Here is a 20206-nt window from a genome sequence, read left to right on the forward strand (position 1 = left end):
CTCATTTGTATATGGTTTTTGGAGGAGGATCACGGCACCACAGATTGTGCGGCGTGCCAACAGTTGAAGCTGAAGTCGCGGCGGGAGTGCCGAATGAAACTTCTCTCGGCGTGTCTCTCCAGGTCGACGTCCTCCCCTCGATCTGCTTCGGCGGACTGCTTCAGACACGGCCGTGGTCGTCGTCCTCGCCCTTCTCCGATGTCACGTGAGCGTCGCTCCCCGGTGGGTAAGTGTCGGAGTTTGTCCCCAGGGGCTGGTCTCCGGCCTACCGGGGGCGTGAACCCTCCGCGCGTGATGCAGCCCCGCGTGTCGTCCTATCCACCGTTTCCCGGTGTTGGGGCGTCGAGAGTCCAAATGGAGACATACACGGATCCCTCACCCTGCGCATGGTCCTCCGCTGCGCCGCCTGTGGCTCCGGCGCCGACTGGTTCGGATCCAGGCTTGGAGGATGTGGTGCTGTTTGGGTGCGGCTCCTCTGGGGCACCTCCTTTAGGCCACGGCATCTCTGCCTCGCCGCAAACTCCTGCGGGGGTCCCTGTAGTGTTGCGGGAGGTCGCCGGGGCTCGGGGTCGCATCCCCGAGCCCCTCTCGGTCCTTTGACAAGGTGGTCCTGTCTAAGGCAGAGGTGACGCCGCTACGGCGCCGGCAGCAGCTGGACCGTGCGAAGCCAAAGGGGTCGGTGCACCCTACTCGTCCCGCTCAGGGTCGAGGCCGAGGGAGGACCCCTCGTCCCTCTCCGGGCCCCTCTCGTCCCTTCCCACAGGCGGCTGCCTCGTTGGAGAACGAGTCGGAGGTTGGATCATCCCTGGTGCTGCCACATGGGTTGCCGAGCGATCTTCGCCTCATTCTGGGCCGCGGCTGGTGGAGGGCTTCTTGTCACTCCCCAGGCCCGTCTCGTTACCCCACGCAGGGGGCTGCCTCGGCGGGGGTCTGGTCAGCATCATTCCGGCGCCGCCCCGGAGCCGGTGCGGCTCCAGCTCTACTCTGGTCTCCGCTCCGGTCTCCAGTGCGGTGTGACTTGGAGGTACCTTGTCCGGTGATGCCGGATGGTGCCGACGTCCTGCCTCAAGCAGCGGACTCTACGGCTCCGCGCAGGAGTCGTACCGCGGATTCGTCTTCGGACGCTCCTTCTCCGGAGGCAGGCTGTATATTGGTGTCGTCCTCCCCGGAGACTGGTCGCCATGTGGTGTCTTTCTCACTGGCATCGAAGGACGGCTCCCCGCCCTTCCGGAGGCAGCGGTGTTCGTCGGAAGAGCAGCAGGTCCCTCATTCTTCGGCTCCTTCTGACTTCCAGGTCTGGCCCTTGCCCGTCCCGCTTGACCTCTGGGACGGCCACCTTAGTTTGCAGCCGTCGCCCACGGAGGAGCTGCTTTCTCCACCGCGGTGCCCTACGGAGGCGGGTGCGGCCTTCGCTCACGCAGTGTCTACGGCTGTGGGCATCCTGCGCATGGGTGACCCGGTGGCTCACTTTCTGGCGGACCATCTATTGGAGGTCCTCCACCAGGGCTCTGGTGGGAGGGAAATCTTACTTCCCTTTGAAGGTTCGCTCCTTTCTTCCTTGATGGGGGCTTGGCGGCGTCCTGCCTCAGGGGACCGGGTGCCTCAGCATCTTCTGCACCGGCACCTCCCAGCGCAGCGTGACCCGGCGTTTCTTTCCCTTCACCCCTCAGCTGCCAGCCCCTTTTGCGGACTGCTTTTCCCTCCCTGCCGCCACTGTTGACTCCGCCGTCCCGAGAGGCCTGCTGGCTGGACTCTTGGGGGCGCAACATGTTCGCCTTGACCAGCACGGCTCTGCGGGCCCTTAACACCTTGTGTGTGCTGGCTAGGGCCTCCTCCTGTTTGTGGGGCTCGGCTGAGTCTCTGGGATCTGCAGCGTCCCAGGAGTCTGGTCAGGTGGACTTATGGCATCATGCATTGGATGGCCGGGAGCTTGCGGCGTTTATTCTCCGCTCCGCTCCGGACATCTCAGAGGTGCTGGGCCAGGCCATGGGTTCCTCAGTCGCTCTCCGCCGCCATGCTTTGCTTCGGAACGGAGTATTCCCTGAGAATATTCGGGAGCGACTCATCGACCTTCCGTTTGATGGCAGCCTGTTGTTCCATGCCCTGGCCGACTCCGCCATCCAAAGGCTCTTGACGGGGCTCCGTCCTCCTCCTCCGCCTTATCCTCCTCCTCCTCATCCTCCTCCTCCTCCGTCCCCTCCTCAGTGACTTCTGAGTTGGGTTGATTCTGGGCCTTCTAAGGCTGGTTGTTCTGGCTGTGGAGTGTGTTTTCTGGCTGTTTACGTCTTTCCTCGGGACTTTGGCATTGTTGGCTGCTGGACGGCCCTTGTGTTGATTGTTTGTGGGTTCTGCAGGAGTTGTTGCGTGGACTTGGCCCTGAGATTGGGCCTTCTGCTTTGCTTGGGCTGCTTATCACGCCTTCAGCGGGGGTGTTTTTTTCCCCGTGGCTCTTTTGTTTTTCCTCTGCTACGGAAGCTCTTCCAAAGAGGGTTCCCATTTCTTGGGACTTAGCGTACCCTATGTGGGGTAGTGGTAGCTGTCATATAGCTTGCGCTCTTCTAGAGGGTTCTGGTTGCCTTCAGGTGCCTGTTCTCCATGGCCTTTAGGTAGGTTGCTTTTGCTTCCGGAGGTCCTGTGCGCGGCCGCTCGTAGTGGTGTGCCCGGGCATCTCCTCCTCTCCCTGCTCCTGTCCTGAGGTCTGGAATGATCCTGTGTTCTCCCTTGCAAGGCGTCGCCTACTCGACCTTCCTGGGGCCTCAGGCTGTTATTCTTGCTTCTGGCGGCTTTGACTGCCGGCGCTGTTCTGGCTGGCAGGCTGCTCTCCATTGGGAGTGGGTTTACCTTCTTTTCCCTCGTTTCCTTGGGCCCTCTAGGCTTCTTCTTCTTCCGCTTTTCCTGTCTTGGCATTGGGCGGAATCTATGTTGCCTTGTGGGGGAGTGGGGTGCTTTGGCCTCTCCGTCCTTGCCCTTGGTTCCTCTGCTGTGAGTGTACAAGCCTCTTCAGCCTTCTTTCCCTCCTACATCCCCTTGGGGTCGGTGGGGTTCTGCTTGTGGGGGTTCCCTTGGCCTGGCAGGGGCGAGGTTCTACCTGGTCCACAGATCTCTTTCCCTGTGGGGCCCTCTGTTCTGCATTGGCTGGTGGGGTCCTTTCGCAGACCCTCCTTTCCAGAGGGTATGGCTAGGGTATCTATTCTACGTGAAGGAATCTGCGGCTAGTAGTCTCTATCAGATGTACGAGTTACTTACTTTCGGTTTACTACGTGTGCCATGACATTTACGCATGTTATTTGCCTCCGGGGCAATGGGATGGGAGGTTGTCTATGTGCTGGCAGGGTGACTGCGCAGGTTTCTGCTTGTTCTTCTTTCTTCTTTTCCTGCCCTTGGGTTCTGCGGTGTTGGTACTACTCTGGTGATGTTGTTAGTCACCGTTTCTTTCCAATTGTTCTGCTCTTCGCACACTGTTCCCATGCTTCCACAGTTTTTTTATCTGGTGGTTCTGCGCTGTGGTGCGGAAAAGTTCTCCGAAGAAAACTGACGTAGGCGCGCCGGGGCGGGTCTTATGTTACCTCGCTGACGTCACGTACGTGGTCACCCCGCCCCCGGCACGCAGGGATGCTGTGGCAAAAAAGTTTGCCGATCCAGTCTCACGGCTGGGGATAATTCTACGTGCAGGAATCTGCGGCTAGAATCGTCTCTACCAGATACATCATTACCGAAGGTAAGTAACTCGTACATTACTGGTTGGTAATACCATGCACAGAGTCTAGGGGTTCCCCAAAAGTGTACAGGGCTCAATGCAAAACCCAAAGTGCTCTATTATTGGTAGTTTGAGCGAACAGCCTTAGGCCTAACACAGAGGAGTGTAAGACATTTATTGCACACTCATTATCAATAAAGAACACACGACTTAAGAGGGAGATCAAAACCAATTTTATTAAATTATACTTTTTACTTTATTTTTAAGAACCAGGTATTCACAATAAGGTAAGTAAGTTTTTAATTAAAAATACTTTGCATTTTCAAACATAGACACTTGGAAACCTTTTTACACTGTCCAATGATATCCTATGGGGAAAACAATATTGCAGTTAAACAGGAGTGTATCTAACTTAGAATTTCAGTCTTCGGAGCCAAAAGTTAGCAACGGCTGGGGGTCAGGGAGGTAACAAAACTGCACCACCAGCGACAAAATTGCGGCCTGGGTGCAGAGGTCAAACTCTGATTTCAACCCAATGTTTTTCAATGGAGCCAAGGGGTGCCTGGAGCCACACTGCTTTCAGGTAAGTAAATCAGTTGCAGGGGTCAAGCTTTGGTGGTTAGGTTAAGCACAGGGGGGGGAAGGGGATGGGGCACAAAGCAGCACCGAACAAACACCAACAGCGGTACAGGGGTGGCCGGGGCGCAGTGTGCAAATTCGATGTTGGGCGCCCAATGCTTTTCAGTGAGGATTTTCCTGTCTACAGAGAGGCTGCAGGGAAGGCACCGGAGGTTGCAAGAGGAAGACCAACAACAGCAGAGGTAAGTTGGGGTGTAGGGGCACATTCAGTTCAGCTCCCCCATGCCCAGGGTTTCAGGTGCAGAGGTGCCTTTGGACATTGGAATCTTCTTACTGGTTGCAGTCGGGGAAGCCTCTGGATTTACACTGCAGGTGTTTTCTGGGAGGACAGGAGCAGTCAGCTAATACTGAACAGGCAGTCAGGATCACGGGGGAGACTTCACTGCACAGGTGAGCCACTGGGGCCGTGGGTGTCTGGTGCAGAGTGGGCTGGTGTTGTGCATTCGGAGTCTTTAGAGTCAGTTTCTTCTGGACAGGTCCACTGTCCTCTGGAGATTGGAGTCTTTATTGAAGGCAACAATTCTCCCAGGGGTTTTGGAGGTGGTGCTGCAAGACAGGTCACAGGTTTCATCGAAGCTGGAGACAGGCTGGTAGGGCTGGGGCCAAGGCAGTTGTCTTCTGCTGCAGGATGTCTTCTTTCTTCTTCGGTCATCATGGATCTGGGGTCCAGGTCTGGGGGAGTCATCTAAATACTAAATCTAGTAGGCGTTTTAGTGAGACAGCTGGTAGGGCCAATGGGCACCTCACCTGGGGTGATTACACCCTCTATTATTCCACCCTCCTGTGGGAGGGAGCATAGAGCTAGCCCTGATTAGTATGCTTCACCTCGCTACCGCCCACCTTAGGGATGGGGTTGGCAGAGGTAGGCACACCTCCTATCTTTTTAATTTTCATGCCGGTTTCCCCCCCAAAGTGGGAGTGTAAACCAGGGGTTGCCATCTGCTGCTAGTAGCAGAGGCTGGGGGTCGCATTACAAAGACGGTAGGCCTTTGAAGCTTCCCTCTTCGAGCACTGGCTCATCCTCTGGGAAGAGGCATGACACCTCTGCCCAGGATGTGTATTGTTTCAGGTCCCAGAGAGCAGGGGCTCTCCACCCAGAGGTCCAGAAACATGTCTAGTGGTGGTTGGCTGCCTACAGCCGTTCAGAGACCACACCACGGTTGGCAGGTTTTTAGAGGACACCTCTGAGGTGCCCTCTGGGTACATGGTACAATAAATCCCCCACTTGCATCAGTGTGGATTTATTAGAAGGTGTAGTTTGGTACCAAACACTCTGATATTCAGTTACGCCATCATGGTGCTGTGGCGCTCAATTTGTCGAGTTCCCTGCCCATGTACTCTCTATGGCTTCACTGGCACTTACAATATTTGTAAATGGTGCCCAATATTGGTGGGGAATCTCTGCTCAGGCAGATATGCCCTCCCCTGTAGTAGAGTGCACCCTGCCTTAGGGCTGTGAGGCTTGCTAGATGGGTAACTTCCTATGCTGCCAGGCAGTGTTAGCTGGCATGGCACCCAGCCAGGGTGCCATGTTGATGTTGTTTTCTTCCTCACAAGAGCATGCAGGCTGCAAGGGCAGAGGCATGGTCCCAGTGAGGGGATGGGGTCCCAAAGGACCCTCTACAGCTCTCAGGCCCAGGGTACCCAGGATACCAATTATTAGGGACTTTCAGGGGGCAGAAGTAACAATTGGGAGTTTGTTTTAGGGAAGGAACACTGGCCCGGAGCACCTGGTTAGCAGGGACCCCGGGCACTACATTTGAATTCACATCAAAACCAGGCAAATAAATCCCAGAACACCATGCAAAAGAGGCACTTTCTCACACTATTCAATGCAAGTTAGGTATGGTGTAAACATATGGTAACAAATTTCACTGCTTCCCTTTATTCCTGTTGGCTTCTTGAGACCTGAAATCTCTACTAGGACTAATGCTGTATGTGGATGTGTCCCTTAGCCTCCATCAAGTGTGGTGGTTCCTGCTCTGCCTCATTATTGCATCCTTTAGCAGCATATCTGCATGTTTGCTGTTGGCTAACACTTTTATTGGTTCTTCCATCACCACACCCTCCCTCTGTGGCACACCTTAAAGTCCAAAATGGCACTGAACTAGGTTGACGGAAATAACAGTTCGAGGCATATGAGCTGCAGAATACATACTTGTGCATGGCTGGACAGTTATCCAAAGCTATTCAACCAGCCTCTGCCAAAGCTACTTAGGAGTCGGGTTCACTAGGCGCACAAAGGAGAACTTCCTACGTCTACGGCTGGGCCAACTTCCAGTACAAAACCATCTCCCCCCATGGACAAGGCCCAAAGAAACAATCAACTGCAGAGTTTGTGGGAACTCGAAGGAAGATATCCTGCACCTGCAAAGGTCTGGACGCAGAGCGCAGATCCCTTCTAAAAAAGCACTTCAACAGGTTGGGCATAAGAACACGCCGGCAGGCAGTAAAGGCTTGCTTGGACGGAACGAACATTCAATTAGCAAGCCACGTCGTAAAATTCTTGGAGAAAGCAGAAAAGAAACAAGAATGACAGAGGGCCAAAACAGGCCGACGCTAACTAACGAAGTGAAATTCAAAATTGATAAGGAATCATCTCATTCGATATGGGTAATGGTTTGACACCCGAATGTTAAAATAGGACACAATAACACTACAGGGGACTGTTATGATCCAACAGACCCTGCAATAAATACCACAGCTCGGCCTAACACCCAGGCACAAAACAACAGACACTCCTTCTTTTAAATTTTATGCTTAGTCCGAAATAAGCAGAAATTTCTGTATTCATTATAATTACTCTCTTTTTATTACTCGAAGCTAATCTCGTTTTATACATATATTTGTCATTTCCTTTTTTAATCACCAATTGTATTTAACTTATGGTTTTTAAATGCTAATTATTACAATGGTTTTAATAACTGAGCAATAAAGACTTCTTCTTCTTCTTCCTACTTGTGCATAGATCGCCATCTGGTGTTGGGCTCGGATGCTTGCAGTTTATTGTTGTCTTGGAAGAAGTCTTTGTAGTCGCGAGATAGGGGACTCCTCCCTTGGACGTTAGTGCGCATGGGCATGGACTACATCCTTAGATTGTTTTTTCCCTCCATCAGGTTCGGATGGTACTTGCTGCGCTCCGGTTCGGTACCGTGTTTCCAACTCTTTCGATGCGCAACCCATTACCCCTCGACGGTATTGTTTTGTTCGTGTGCCCTTCGATGTGCCGACCTAAAAATCCTCGATTCAGGTCATCGACGCCGGCTGCTGGGCCTATCTGCGCCCTTCGGCCCTACGACTCATGGAAAGGACTCCATTTAAAAAATGCCCCCAATGTGGAGCTAAATTTCCACACAGTGACCACAAGGTCTGCAACCTTTGCCTCTCACCAGAACACGAGTAAAAGGGTTGCCAGGCATGCGGGTCTTTTCGATCCAAAAAGACAATCCGTGATTGCCGGGCTTGACGGCACGTTATGGCTCTACAGGCTACACCGGTGCCACACGACATCTTCGACAAAGGCCGGATGTTCCAGAGACAGAGGATTCGGAGAAACTCGACATAGTCTCCGAAGCAGATGACTCCGACTCCGATGACCCCATTGCTCCAGGTCAACGAGTGAGTACGAACGTCCGTGCCCCTGCCCCATCAGATAAACAGAATGCTCCGGTCAAAACTTCACCTGAAGGCCTTAGATGAGACCGAGGAAAAACTTCAGAAGCCCCGTCTCCGGGCCCGGCTCCAAATACAAAGGAAAAGCCTTCCTGCAGCTCGGGACCAAGCAAACCGCATATTAGTACCCATAAAACACCTTCGGTTCCGAAATCAGGGATACACCCTATTCCCATTACGCCCAAAAAGGCTACTGGATCGAACCCTTCGGCACCGAAAGACCATAAGGCCTCGGAACCGAACCAATGCCGAAAACCTTCGGATCCGAAAAAGATTTCCGACTCGACACCAACATCGAAGCCAAAGGAGCACAAGAACCCTCCTACGGCTCCAGAGCCCAAATCAAAAACGTGTTCGGAACCGAAAAAATCGGCACCGAAAGGAGACAACAAGCAGGAAGAAGTTTTTTGACCAGATCCTATCGATCCTAAACAAAAGACATTACACGTGGACCCTAAAACAGGCCATATTGTCAGTCTCCCTACAAAGAAGAGGAAATCAGATGCCTCACACACTCCTGAGGTATCTGTGAAGAAAAGAGACTTTGCAACTTCACCCCGAAGACCCTCTTCTCCTATTCTTCCTACCAAACCTTTGTGTCCTACAAACTCTCCTATACACTCTCCTAGACTCTCTCCATACTCACCCATACCACCACAGGATGAGGATGATCTAGGGGACGGGGGTGGACACGATAAGGATCCCTTAGATGACCCTGATGATGACACTACTAGGACCATAATAGTCTGTGACCCTTCTGTCTGTAATTTTAACGTTCCTGTTGTACCCAAGAATAAAGGGAAACTGGGGTCCAACAGCGAATTTTTAATCTTTATCCCCTGGCCTATTATATGATTAAATTCATCCCTGGAACATTGGTCGAGCCCACCGCGACTTATAGGGGTCGCGGTGTCCCGATGATGAAGCATGACACCACTAGGGTGTGTGAGGGAAATTAAATAAAAACATAGGTTTTTCCCGTGTTATTTTCTATTAATAACTGCTTCGCATCTGAACGTTGTAATATCTATCTCCAAAATCATGAGGTGAAGTACTTTAATTGGTAATTGATTCAAAATCAGGAGGGTGTACTTCCTCTTGTTCCTCTTGGCCCTTCTAATATACAAGACCATTTGGTTTTTGTATAGTAAATGTCTTACGATGACACTACTACACCACAGGATACATGGGAAGATTACAACAATTCCTCAGATCCTCCAGACCTTCCTGATCCAGATGCATACCCATCTAGGTCATCTCCCCCAGATGACAATACAGGGTTTAGTCAGCTCATTAATAGGGCTGTTCAATATCATGGCGTTAAACTACATTCAGACCCCATGGACGAAGACATCCTACTAGATACTTTTGCTCAGTCACAGAAAACAATACATGCATTGCCCATGCTTAAAGGTGTCATTAAACATGCACCAGACATATTTAAAGACCCTGTCAGGACCAGGATTCTCAATCCTCGGATTGATAAAAAGTATAAGCCTGCCCCTAACGATCCAATTTACATTAAAGGACCACTCCCTTTAGATTCTTTGGTAGTCTCCAATGCAAGAAAATGTGCTAATTCCCAAACCTCTGGTGATATTCCACCTCCAGGCAAAGAGTCTAAATTGCTAGATGCATCAGGCAAACAAGTTGCCTCCCAAGCAGCCAATCACTGGAGAATAGCTAATGCACAAGCACTGCTTGCCAGATATGACAGGGCTCACTACGTTGAGCTTGAAGATCTTATTCAACATTTACCTGACCGATATAAAGCCAAGGCCAACGATCTGGACCAGGAGGGCAAGTTAAATACAAATGCATCCATAAAATGTGCCCTCGATGCAGCAGACACCGCATCTAGATCTGTCAACACCAGTGTCTTACTTCGCAGACATGCATGGTTGCGCATTTCTGGTTTTAAACAAAAGTGCAAACAGCTATCTTAACTCAGCCATTTGATCGAGAACACCTCTTTGGCCCAGCTGCGGATACAGCTTTGGAGAAAATGAAAAAAGACGCAGACACTGCAAAATCTATGGGAGCATTACAATTTCAAACAACGCGAGGTTTCTTTCATCGCTCCTTTTATAGGGGCGCATCCAAAAACATTAGCACAGACACTACTTCCTCCTCCTACAAAAGTCCCACACAAACATCCCCCAACAAGGGATACTTTAGAGGTGGGTACAGAGGAAATAATAACAAGGGTAGAGGCTGAGGTAACAACAACCGAACCTCCTCTACTACCAAACAATGACTTCCCTCTGCTCCCTCCAGACCATTCCACTCAGAGGAAGACTCTCACAGTTCCTACCTGTCTGGAACTCCATCACTACAGACAGGTGGTTAAGACAAATTATCCAGTATGGTTACTAGAACTTACCGCAACTCACCCCAACAATACCGCCCAAATAACGTCCAATGTCCATGGAACATCTAATGCTCCTCAAACAGGAAGTTCTCTCACTTCTTCAAAAGCATGCAATAGAACCCGTACCCCTCCGGCATCAAGGCACAGTGGTTTACTCCCTTTACTTTCTCATCCTCAAAAAAGACTGTACTCTCAGACCAATATTGGACTTCATACCTCTGAATATCTACAAACAATCATACCACTTTCATATGGTCACCCTTCAACAGGTCTTCCCACTGCTCCAACAAGGCGATTTCCTTGCCACTCTAGATCTCAAGGACGCCTACTTCCATATTCCCATACACCCTGCTCACAGGAAATATCGAAGGTTTATAGTGGACGGTCAGCACTATCAATTCAAGGTCCTCCCATTCGGAGTGACCACAGCACCCAGAGTCTTCACAAAGTGTCTGGCAGTAGTAGCCGCCCACTTGCGAAGACAACAAATTCATGTGTTTCCATACCTGGACGAATGGCTGATAAAAGCCAAGTCATACATCCAGTGTGTTCACCACACTCACCAAACAATTCACCTGCTCCACAACTTGGGGTTCACGATAAACCTTCCCAAATCAAATCTTCAGCCGTTCCACATACATCAGTATCTAGGGGCCACAATAGACACTTCCAAAGCCCTTGCATACCCCAATCCAAATATGCAAACCCTCATAACAAAATTCCAGCCCCAACACTCACTACTAGCTCGAGTGTTTATGCAGCTAATAGGAATGATGGCCTCTTGCATTTTCATAATACCTCATGCAAGGTTTCAAATGCGCGCTTAAAAGAATGTTTAGCACGTTAGTGGAACCAGTCTCAAGGTCAACTTTCAGATCTGGTGTTGATGTACAGCCACACACATCGCTCTCTGCAGTGGTGGAACACACACAACCTTTCCAAAGGGTGGCTGTTCCTAGACCCAGTTCCACAGATAGTGCTAACAGCGGACGCATCGCTCACCGGCTGGGGAACCCATCTCCTAAACCATACAATTCAAGGCAAGTGGACCCCTCAACAAAAATTTCTCCACATCAATCACCTGGAGTTACTGGCAATCTTTCTAGCATTAAAATCATTCCAAACACATCTCATCAACAAAACTGATTAGCACAGGAAGAACAAAAGACAGACCAGGGTCCATCCCGACCAATCCACAAGTACAGTCAGTAACACGGTGGTCCAACACACTTCCTGCACCCGTTGTCCAAAGGTGCAAGAGAAAATGGAAGGTGCACTCGTAGCAAAGGTAAACACGTGAGCAGTAGTGCCAAAGGTACTTCTTTTATTAAGTCAATCCTTAAAAACCGGCACACAGCCAACACGTTTCGTTCCCAGTAGTGCCAAGATGGACCTTCATCAGGGCTCTTGAGTATATAACCAATCGGCAGGAATAAGTTAGAAGCTTGAATAAGTGACGTCATAAATGGCACAGTACACCTGGAACAAAGTAGGTAAGGATCTCTCAAATATACAACCAATCGGCGATGAAGAGTTATATGCTTGAACAGAGGGCACAATACGCCTTACGCTATTGAAGATTGTCTTTAAGGTGGTCTTAAAGATAGTACGTGCAAATCGCCGTTTGTTTGTCAATCGTTCCTAACTGGTACTCTCCAAGGATTTTGAAAACCGGCATGATAACCGGCAAAACTGTCCTTGTCCGCACAGACAATATGACAGCAATGTATTATTTACAAAAACAAGGGGGAATGCATTCTTTGCAGCTTTCTCAACTAGCGCAAAGCATATGGAAATGGGCCATCCCACAAAAGATATACCTTCTAGCAGAACATCTTCCAGGGGTACACAATCAGATTGTGGATCTGCTCAGTTGTCAGACACAGCACATCCACAAATGGGAACTTCATCAACAAGTTCTTCTTCAATTTTTTCAGATGTGGGGCCACCCAGGCTTAGATCTGTACGCCACACATGCAAACGCAAAATGCCCAACCTTCGCCGCCAGGTACCCACACCCATTGTCCAAGGGCAATGCTATATGGCTGTACTGGTCAGGCAGATTTGCTTATGCTTTTCTGCCACTCCTGCTCATTCCACTAGTAGTGCGCAAGCTCAAACAACAGTCTCTCATGATGATCCTGGTTGCTCAAACATGGGCCCGGTAACCATGGTTCACAACACTCCTGGAACTCTCAGTAGTTCCACACCAAAAACTACAGCTCTCCCCAAAGCTTCTTATACAGAACCATGGAGAGATGAGGCATCCAGATCCAGCTCAACTAAACCTAGGAATCTGGCTCCTGAATTCCTAGAGTTTGGTTACCTCAACCTCCCACCGGATTGTATGAACATTATTAAAGAAGCTAGACGCCCTACTACTAGAGCTTGCTACGCAGCCAAATGGAAAAGATTTGTCATTTACTGCAAAAACGACCCACAAGACGCTTCAATTCAAAACATTATTTGCTATTTACTGCATCTACAAAGATGTAATCTGGCATACACATCCATAAGACTACATCTGCTGCCCTTGCCGCTTACCTACAAAACAGACACAATTTGTCATTGTTTAGGGTACCTGCTATCAAAGCGTTTATGGAAGGCCTTAAAGGGATAATTCCTCCCCCAATCCCACCCTCTGTCGCAATCACCTCTCTCAGAAGAGTAAGTGAGATCCAGGCTTTAACCATACAAGAACCATTCTTACAAACACATCATAACAAGGTGGATCTTAGAACAAATCCGAAATTCCTCCCCAGCGTAATCTCTGCTTTCCATTTTAATCAATCTGTGGAATTACCCGTTTCTTTCCCCAAAACCAGATTCTGTAGCAGAGAGAGCTCTTCACACACTTGATGTCAAAGGAGCTATACTTCATTAGATTGACAGAACTAAACCTTTTAGAAACACAAACAAACTGTTTGTAGCTTTCTCTCCACCTCATAAAGGAAACCCCATTTCCAAAGCTGGAATTTCCAGGTGGATACTCAAATGTATTCAAATATGCTACCACAAAGCAAAATGCACGTTAACAATTCCCCCTAGAGCGCACTCAACACGCAAACTAGAGGCTTCCATGGCATTCTTAGGAAACATTCCCTTAGATGACATTTGTAAAGCAGCAACATGGTCTGTCACACACCTTCACCAAACACAGTTGTGTAGATGTGCAGGCAAAACAACAAGCTTCTGTGGGCCAGGCTGTTCTTAAAATACTTTTTCAGACCACTGCAACAGATACAGGTGACCACCGCTAAGGGAGAGCACTGCTATACTGTCTATGCACAAGTATGCATTCTGCAGCTCATATGCCTCGAACGGAAAATGCTACTTACCAGTATGCATCTGTTCTAGGCATGTAGAGCTGCAGAATTACCTACGCCCACCCGCCTCCTTCGTACCTCTGTCTGTTCCAGCGTTATCTTACTTACATACATTACAAATGGACATATTTTCTGTTTCTTACAAACTCCATCATTTCCCTTCATGGCAAAAAACAATCTAATGATGGAGTCGTTTCCCATGCGCACTATCGTCCAAGGGAGGAGTCACCTATCTCGTGACTACAAAGACTTCTTCCAACACAACAACAAACTGCAAACATCCGAGCCCAACACCAGATGGCTATCTATGCACAAGTATGAAATTTTGCAGCTCTACATGCCAAGAACAGATGCATACTGGTAAGTAGCATTTTCCTTGCACTGAACCTGTGTAAGTCGAACATGTTCACTCTGTTTCAGCATGTAATCAGGAGAGCTGGTTATTTAGAGAGGTCCTGTTCTAATGCTCCCGGGGGTCTACGTAGGAAAAACAGGTAAGAGCAGTTCCTCTAAATGGCCAATTTGGAAAGGATCGTTGTGATTTTGGCTGTTAAGTCTGATCTGGGAGGGGAAAATTAAATTTCAGATCTTGTTGCCCTCACACACCTGTTAGGGTGTCATGCTTCATCATTGGGCGCTCCTCGTCGGACCGGCGCTGCAATGTCCAACGGGCCTGGTGGCATCTTTAGCGGAGATCTTTTGATCTGAGAACGCCGTTTATGTGAAGGCCATGTGTGTGACTGTGGAGGGTAATAGCTCCTAAAGAATGTGGGGATTTGAAAAAACTAAAATAGACCCTGGCCCCTCAATAGTTTTAATTAGGTTAAGTAGGGCTGGGACTAAGTAAAACCAGGGAGGCTACTCAGGTGATTCTAGGTATCAGGGTAGCCTATAGTTGACAGGGGTCAACATGTTTCGTGTCGAGGATGCTCAAAATCGAGCGACACTTCTTCAGGACCGTGGGACCAACTCTAAGTACATATACACCAATTCTTATAAAGGGGTATCTGGGGTCAACCACACGTAATGCTGAACCTAAATATGGTCCAGAATTGAAGGCTCCGCCTCAGGATGAGGGGGTCAGAGCTTCATAGGTGAAGGAGTAGCAACCGGACCACTGGAACGGTCCCACCGAAAGTGGCGGAGGGCAGGCCAAAACAGGACGTGTCTGCTCCTCACCTGAATATTCAGGTGAGGAGCATTACGTGTGGTTGACCCCAGATACCCCTTTATAAGAATTGTGGTATATGTACTTAGAGTTGGTCCCACGGTCCTGAAGAAGTGTCGCTCAATTTAATTTTCCCCTCCCAGATCAGACTTAACAGCCAAAATCACAACGATCCTTTCCAAATTGGCCATTTAGAGGAACTGCTCTTACCTGTTTTTCCTTTTTTCCCACTCTGTTTCAGCTCCACCTCAGCAAAGTTATTTGAAGGATGGCAGAACATTTACTGGCCCTTCGGGGCTTCAGCACTGTTTCACCTCACCATTATTGAAGCTGTATATGGACTATGTTGCTTGTTAACCTTTTCTATTGCTGCCCTTACGGCTTTGAAAAAACAAACCTTTTTTTCTGTTTAGACTGCAATTAGCTGAAATCTTCAACCATTAGGACAAACTAACCTTTTGGTTTTTCTTTTAGACAATGAAATAGTGTGCTTCCTCAAAGTACAATTAGCGGAAGCCATCAACCTTCAGGACAAGAACCTATTGGCTCAAATTCAGGAAACTATGCGCTGTGTGGGTCGTTTTGATAACCGAACATGTCGAAAGCTCCTAGCGTCTGTAGCAGAGGACTATAGGTAAGGCCAATTTGCCTGCTTTCGTAATGGGGTTGGTACAGTTCTCCCCCCTGCTTTTTTTAAAGAAAAGATGCCCCTTCTGTGTTGTTTCAAAGACATGAGTGACATTTTTCTGTTTATAGTAGTAATCAATACATTTGGAGTTAGTTGACTACTCGAGAAGTAGTTCAAGGCGGGCCTCTTACCATTCATAAGGGTATATGCGAGAGAGCTTGCTTTATAAATTTAATGTATTAGTATGCAGTCTTTTAGCATTAATCATTCAATTCAATGTATCCAAATATTTTGAAAAAAATAAAGATTCCAAATCAATTCCATTCCTGGCCAATTTTGGTTCTAGTGCCCCATACAAGAACACATTACTGCCAAACGCATCTTATTTCCAACGCATTGCTTCACACAACTTGCACGCTCTTTACATTCACAACAGTGATGAAGAATTGATTTGGAATATTTCATTTTATCTATACCTTTTTAATACCATTCAATCAAATGATTTATACCACAGACTTGCATAGAAATAAAATAAGAACGAATGAAATGTATGCGGAAAAATGTTTCTGCATTATATGTTATATTAATGACATTTGTAGAGCGCGACAAATACCCGGGGGTGTCCTGGCGCTAAAGTTATAAACATAGAACGTTCCCATACATGTGCAGGGATCACGGAACACTTCAATTATTGCAAGTCACTCTTTAGATGGAGGTAACCAGCTCAGTGTCAATAGAATTGTAGTTACCTCCATTAAAAAAAATATGACGTGTGACTTTTACTGAATTGTTCTGGGCCATCAAAACACATCTAATCAATGTAATGTGACCTCAATGCTGCATCTGACAACAGCCAGCCCTGTTTGTAATTCTAAAACTCGTATTGAGCACAAAAGGAGCCTCTCTGGTCAAGAGTTCAAGGACTGCAAGGAAAATGCACTGGTACTTTAAGGAGCCAGCAGCTTCCCTTCCCAGCATGCACTGTAATGGCAGTTTGCCTCACAGCCTCAATTCTCTTTTCTGGCTCCTGCTGAAAGGATCTCTGCACACTCTGCGTTACGTTACCCAGTTTTTTTTTTAACTTTGTGTTACAGAAAGCGAGGTGTTTTGGCTTCATTCGATATTTTTTAGGTTATTCTACACTCTTAACCCAATTTCTCGTCAAAAGTGGTCATTATTTTCTCAAAATGCCTTCACTTTTTGTGAAATGTCCTTCATGTGGGTGAATAAAGGCTTCATCAGACCCACATTCTGTATGTTGTCGGTCTTCCTGCCTCTTAATCAGTTAGAGTGTGAAAGAAATTTAGAGATCCCTAAAAGACTGTGTGAGGATATTCGCCTGAGAGGAAACCTTGAGAACCTGCGTCAGAAAGAAGAGAAAAAAGGACCAAGAAGGGGCTGCTCCTTCTGAACCCAGAACCTCCCGCACTAAAGGCTCCCATAGAGAAAGAGCTAGAGAGAGGAAAGATAAAAAACATTTGACCATTCCTCTGGACATTCTCACCACCTTCGACAACACCAGGTATCATCACTGACTTGCTCACCTTCGAGGAGTATGATGACAGCACCACCGACATCGACAAGAACACCTCAGGTACTGTTAAACCAACCTTCGACATTGATTCCAACCCCGACACCACAGCAGTTGATGGCAAAGTTTTCGACGGTGGGATACTTGGCACCGACACATCATTCGATTTTTAAGGAGATCGACTTCATTGATGTCAACGTCTAGATCCCCGTCAAGACACTCAACATCAAGGAGATCAGTATTGAGACATTCAGAAATCTCTATTTTCTCATTTTCTGACCCATCAACGAGAGGAAGAAAATCGAACTAGACCAACTCTAATAATTTCACAAGAGGATCCTGTTCAGGAACACCTTACTCCTCTAAACTTACCTCTGTCCCATTTCTTCAGTAAGTCGTGCTACTCAACCGTTGGAACCAGGTTCAAGACCAATAGTTTCACCAGACACTGAAGTTCCACAACAGTCATCTCCTTCAAGACACACTATCCCGAGAAGACTGAAAAGGAGATCTCCTTCACCAACTGTCTTGTTTCATCGACTCTTACTCTACATACACTCACACATGTCCAGCAGCGTCATCTCTCAGGTCGTCTCTTGTTGATCACATTCTTACTTATCAAGATGTACTAGTCCGAGGTGCTAGTAAACAAATCATATAATTACAAGCACCAAAGACAACATTCTGAGAGTATCCATTATCACCAAGAGCCACTTTACCTTTGGTACTGGGATTTGCGGAGCTTCCTTACACCATATACTCTTAAAACTGCAACTCCTTGGCTTCTCAAAAAAACAAAGCTTCAGAACAAGATCCTATCTATCTGAAACCAGATCCCAAACCAGACTCAGAAATAGTCTCTGCCATAAGAAAGAAACTTCAACTTCATAGACTTCAGTCCCTATTGGAAAGGAAAGTAAGAGACTGAATGTAGTAGGAAGAAAATATGTAATTTTGCAGCTGTGCCTTTTAAGAACTCTGCTCTATTAGCCAGATATGATTGAGCACTGTGGGGAATGTCCGCTGTGTTTGCAGATGTTCTACCAATGGACTGAAGACACTATTTTATGGAGTTGTTAAACACGGTCAAACTGTCTCGAATCAATCTATTAGTGCATCCATAGATAAAGCTGATCTGGCCACAACACAATTCTGCAATGGTATATCAGGCCTCGAAAAATCCTAAAAATGTAACTAGACCTGCAGACTTAAATAATCTACTCAACCTAATTATAATGCACTTGACCCATAAACTGGTTTCAAATTATGTGATCCTGGGCAAGTATTTTAATTCACTAAGACGCCATTTTCTTCTTTATCACGTGTGAGAGCACCTTTAAATATACGAGTTCAACGTGTCTGCTGTACAGAAAACTCTTTTGCTTGATTTAATGAACGAAACATTAACTCCATATAGAATACAAATCTACCCACATAAAGGATACACATGACCGCTGACTTGCACCTTAGTTCATTAACGGCATTGTCATCAGGGCGGGGGCAGGAATGTTTCTCAAATCATGTTTAAAAACTATCACTTTTAGTAAATACATAACTAAAGTATAAAGTAGCTGAACACTGTCATTTGCAGTCAGCAGATTTTATAATGAAATAGCCACAGAATGTGTCACTGACATGTGGTTTAGACACTTTATAGTGTACAATGTTTGGAAATAAAGTGTCTGCAAATATTTGTTATTTGCACATCGCCAAGTAAGGTCATCTGACTTACTTTGCTCCTATTCAAATCCTTGTTTGCATCATACTTCTGAATTATAAAAAAAGTTACTTCATCATTCCAGTTATATTTTGAAATACTTGTACTATTTATTTACAAGTAGTTTAAATGTTGTTGGAGGGAAAAACTGGCGTTTTACATCCTTTTGTTTCAGCTCACTTGAAAAAATCTATTAACTGTGACAAGTAAGTAAAAGAAAAGTTATTCCAGGAACAGATGGGCAACAATTAATAAAAAGTCAAACTGACATTTGACCTCTATCCTTGAGCAGTCAGCAAATGTGTCAAGATAAATACATGATTTGAAGGCACCTTAATTGCTTGTTCACTTTCTGAATGAACAGGACGCTTGTTTCTTCCAGCTTAAGTTTACTCTCCAGCAAGGCCAAGTAAGTGCTAAAAATAGCTCGTCCTGGTAAAATCTTACTCGCAATTACGTGTGAGCGAGTGGATTTTTCGAGGTCTGTATGTGTCTTTGTGGGTTGTCTTGGCTTAGACTAACTTTCCTGAAACCGGATTCTCAATTGAAAATCATGAATCTTCCTTTCAGCATGCCAGTCCTTTTTGGTCGCCACACTGATGTAGAAGTGGAGAGAATGGAGAAAGTGGCAGAAACCCTCAAAGCAGTGGGCTTAAAGGAAAGCAAGAAGTTCTATCATTCCCAATACCATCGCTGGGGCTATAGATTTTAGTGCAGCCATAGGGTTCTATCCCCTCAATGGTCCTTCTATTCTCAGTCCCAAGGTTGTCGAGAGCTACATCAACAGTTCCATCCTAGTACTAATCGACGAAGAGGTCAGCTGCAACAACAGCAGACACAATTCCCATATTCTTCCAAGTCATGTCCGACATCAAACCAATGAGAATCACAATCCTTCTGTTCTGTTTCCTACTCCAGTGTAAGAAAGTATTCCATATCACCTAATGTAATGTAAGGGGGATTTGTAGAGTGCTGCTTGTCGCCTGTGAGCGTATCCAGGTGCTGAGGAGGTGAGAGTAGGCAGATGAGACTGGGCCTGAGTACAGGCAGGCTCGATGGTCTTGCCAGAAGACTAATGGAAAAGCCAGGACTACTACTCACGGAAATCAAGAAGTGAGGTGGGGGCCCAAATGTGTTGATGGGGAGGTTCTCCCAGTATTTGGCAGCTTGGTAGAAGAATGTTTGCCCTCCCATTCTGCTTCTGTGGATGCATGGTGTGTGCGCAAGTGAGCGTGATTCTGAATGAAGTTACCTTGTGGGTTGGTGGACGTGAAGACGGTGATTGACGTATGTGATTCCCGTGTTTGTGCAGTGACTTGAAATTATGTGTGAGAAGTTAGAGCTGGCAGCTCTTTTGGATGGGCAGCCAGTGGCGCTGTCTGAGGAATTATGTGGTGTGGGATTGGCGCGGGAGTTCGTGGATGACTCTGTCATTGACATTTTGGATGGGTTTGAAA

General features: G+C 47.3%; 1 protein-coding gene across 18 annotated transcripts in view; it reads left to right on the plus strand.

Moving 5' to 3' along the window:
- GAPVD1 (GTPase activating protein and VPS9 domains 1) overlaps positions 1-20206 on the plus strand; it is a 486206-nt gene that overhangs the window by 356371 nt on the left and 109629 nt on the right. For all 18 annotated transcript variants that reach the window (XM_085613786.1, XM_085613788.1, XM_085613789.1 and 15 more), the window contains one exon: positions 15348-15507. In XM_085613786.1, coding sequence (XP_085469912.1) covers positions 15348-15507 — 160 coding nt within the window. The remainder of the gene's footprint in view (positions 1-15347; positions 15508-20206) is intronic.

Source organism: Triturus cristatus, chromosome 1_2 (genome assembly GCF_964204655.1).
Source record: "Triturus cristatus chromosome 1_2, aTriCri1.1, whole genome shotgun sequence".
Taxonomy (NCBI): Eukaryota; Metazoa; Chordata; class Amphibia; order Caudata; family Salamandridae; genus Triturus; species Triturus cristatus.